The sequence below is a fragment of the Eurypyga helias genome, unplaced genomic scaffold (assembly GCF_000690775.1).
Source record: "Eurypyga helias isolate BGI_N326 unplaced genomic scaffold, ASM69077v1 scaffold14100, whole genome shotgun sequence".
Lineage (NCBI taxonomy): Eukaryota > Metazoa > Chordata > Aves > Eurypygiformes > Eurypygidae > Eurypyga > Eurypyga helias.
In genome coordinates, this window is record NW_010227725.1 from 20624 (window position 1) to 24476 (window position 3853).

The following is a 3853-nucleotide window of genomic DNA, read 5'->3' on the forward strand; positions in this document are numbered from 1 at the left end:
CACCTCCAGGGAATTCCCCACCACTGTGGACATGATAATTAGGAACAGATTTATAGAAAATAAAAGGTTTACCAGAGATCATGGAGCAGAACAAAAAAAAAGAGAGTCATGAGGACTATGTCATAAGGAAATCTGTGCTGTCATTACCTGGTCAACCATATGCTTCAAGTATCTGCTGAAACTGCAAAGGGGAGGTTTCCAGGTGTGTTTGTACATGCATTTAAGTAAATATATAGCTACATGTTACATATACATACAAAACAACCACATTAAATTAACTCCCTCCTGATAATCTGCTTCTCCAACACAGAACAAGTCACTTTCAGAGGATTAAGAGATCATCGAAGAGCTAGAATATACAAGAGGTCCTTTTGTGGTAAGAAAAAAAAAAAAATTAGTAAGGCAACAGCTAAAACTCTGGAATAACGTTCTCCCCTCCCTTCTTCCCTCTCTGCGCTTTCAGGCAAGGCTACAAAAAGCCTTCACCAAAACAGAAAAATGATGCTTTCAAAACACATCATGCACACACACACAGATGAAGGCAGCTGGGGCAGGGGGCGGAGAATGACAAACAGATAAACTCATGTTGAAACAAAAAGAATCACTTTTGGACAAGTCTTTGGATGAGTACAAAGAATAGATGCCCTTCTGAAAGAAGATGAATGAAGGAAAGTCCCACCTTAACACCCTAGATCTCTTCCAATTTTCTTGCTAACATGGTGGAAGAAAAAAAGCTGTGTTTACTAACAATTCATCCACCTTGCACCAAGTTAAGGTCACCCACTCACACAAATATCCCCAGGAAATGTAAAATATCTATGAACTCCATGAGGCATTTCATCACTGCTAGATGATTTATCACACACACATTTAAGTAAAATGTTTCAGACATACACACAATGTAGGGGACAGTGCCAACCCTTTCAGAAAGGGAAAACAGTACAATCAGAACCGTAAAACTTATAGGGAAAAGGTGAGAATGCATTTGGTTTTATCAGGAAACATAAATTTAAAGTCAGTTACATTCAGTATCAACTTAGTAAAAGGACAGGGAGGCTGAAAAAGAGTAATCTGAAGAATAACACATGAGTGACCCACCAGGCTCTTTCCCCAACAACTGTTGGCCAGCAATCCCATGTAGCAGAGCAGTAAAGATCACAGAAAGAGGCCACTCTTTAGGGAAAAGAAAGCACTTACCCTCCTTGGGGATTCCAAGACTTGCTGTGCTGATTAAAAATGTGTCTACAGAATAGTTATTACAATACAGGTGATTTCCTCTTTGGATCTATAACCCAAAACCTAATGATAACAACATCTTTGGAATCTACTAGAGACTGTGGCCTCGCTATCGAAGAGCTCAGTTCAGTTTTTGGGTAGGACAGCTTCAATGTGATCATAAGCTTTTTTCCACAATTCCCAGCACAATTCTTCAGTAAAAAGACATAATGACCTTAATAATGATTAAACCCACCTAGGTGCTTTGGTTAACACAAAGCATTGCTCAAGCCTCATTAGTCCTAATTCTCACTTTTCTCTTTCACAACTGTTCAAAACACCCTTCCAACAGCAGAAAACATATCAAATATATAAAAATACATTTTCAAGTTTCATAGCCAGTATGTAAACACATTTTAAACATTTTGGCAGTGAAGGAATTATGTTTATTATTGAGTGAAAAACACACATCAGCTGTAAGAGCAAAATTGAGTATGACTCAAATAATAAAAGTGAAAAAGAAGAAAATATAAAAAAGAAAAAGAAAAAATGGAGAAAGAAATACATAGAGATGGAAACACTAGAGTTTTCAAAACAGAATGCCTGCAATTTATCACCTATATTTATACTAAATAAGCATCCACTGAGATTAAAAAAAAATTTTAAGATGTCTAAGATGGCTGATGAAAGTTGCATATATCATACATAATGCAGTAGCAAAATCCAGCAACGTATTCTGGTGTCTACGCTATTTAATGATAGCCATGCAACATTACATTGATGAACTAACCTGCAGACACGGGCAGGAAAATACAGGTTCTGCCAAGACCGACAGAGGTACTTAGAGTGATCAATAACCCGAATCCAGTCTAACTCATCCATGGACACCTCAATGTAGTAGGAATAAGACCTATGGATTGACAGAAAACCACTGGTTAGAATACAAGCAGACACATCTTAGGTATTAAATTTTACACTTCCTTATGGATTTTCCGTTGTGCTGAAAAAAAGGCTCATTTGTTCCTACCCACAGACCTGTATGCAAGATATCTAGAAGAGATTCCTACTTTCACACTAGCTTTGAAAATAAATTCACATGCAGTTACGTTAAGACATGTTTTCAGAATGACTTAAAACATCCTAAAACTCACAATCTGCAGGAATTAGATGGCACCACTGTCCCTCAAAAAATGCAATGGAAACTTTCAACTCAGTCATAAAAATAATCATTTGTACTCCTGCGTGGAATGAATCTACAACACTAATGACAGTGATTAGAATGAAGTATAAACTCCATTTATGGATCAGCAAATTGTGAAATACATATTTCAGAATATTTTATTTCTTTTAATCTACTAGCCTGCAACATTCACAGGCATTTCAACAGCACCATGATAGCACTTATCCTCCTTCCACACCAATTTCTTAAAGAAGAGCTGCTCTTTCAGAGTTCCACACAGACATTTTTTGTTAAACATTAATGTCTGTTAATATTTCAAATTTTTGCACTGGGCCTAGAGGGTTAGATGTAAGAATTTTTAAACAGTACCGTTTCAGACAATCTTAGATAAAACTGTTAATACCAATTTATGCACTTAGAAAGATAATGCAGCCTTTAAGATGCCAATTGCATAATCAGCTTTCACGTTCACACCAACCAGGTGTGTAATATTCACAACCCATATAAATACCCTGTGTTTTAGCAACATTATTTTTACTAGACCTTGCATATTTGACTGAACTAGGCTCCAGCATTTTAGAGTTTCAGCAGTTTGGATCCAAAAGTTACTGTCTGTCCTCTGTGTGGTGAGACTTGAGGGATTCTCACATCATCATCGCTAGACTAATGTAAATTTATAATCAATATACATCATGTTATTTTTTTGGTTTCTGAAGGTACCAAGCAAAGAAAAATTAACTTAAAAACACAGTTCCATTATCATACACAAGACTATGCCTTTTATTTTTCTAAAGGATAGTGTCTTTTTTTGCAGAGATAATTTGGACAGCTAGTCTCCTTCGCACTTTTGTAGCTACAACTGATCTGTTAATAACACCTCTGAACAGGTGCAAGACACCTGTTTTTTATATTTGGTTATATGAACAATGTAAATGATCTATATAAAGATAGCCAACAGACCAGAGCTCAAAAGAGACAGTTAAAATGAATGTGTAGTTTAAAAATATGCTGAACAACAAGCCACCATGAGCTTGTACAGTGGCCAAAAATCTTTTGGAGACTTTATTCATGCATTGCATGAGAAAGATGCAGAAAGAGTGAAGGTTAAAAAGGATCTCCAGAGTAAGTGAGGACAATCAGGGCAAGGTTTTGGCTGGTAAAGTTCTGCATACCTCGAAGGACTGATACCCATAACCTCTCTGGGCAAACTCTTTCCAAGTTCAACTACCCCATTATGAATTCTTTTCCTAATATTTACTAGGAATTTCTCTCATTGCTTGCATCCTCTGCCCTCTCAGCACACAGCTCTAAGAAAAGTCTGGCCCTGTATTCTCTATATTCTTCCATTAAATAGGCGAATACAGCAACAAGTTCCCCCTTCTAAGCCTTTTCTGCTGATAACAGCAAGTTCTCTCAGCATCTCCTTGTACATTGCATGCTCAAGCCCTTGGCATCTTG

General features: G+C 37.0%; 1 protein-coding gene across 1 annotated transcript in view; it reads right to left on the bottom strand.

Annotated features, from left to right (window-relative positions):
• Positions 1-1991: 1991 nt before the first annotated feature.
• BTBD9 (BTB (POZ) domain containing 9) overlaps positions 1992-3853 on the bottom strand; it is a gene marked incomplete at its 3' end in the record, with an annotated part of 14253 nt that continues 12391 nt past the window's right edge. The window contains exon 6 of the mRNA XM_010157292.1: positions 1992-2125. Coding sequence (XP_010155594.1) covers positions 1992-2125 — 134 coding nt within the window. The remainder of the gene's footprint in view (positions 2126-3853) is intronic.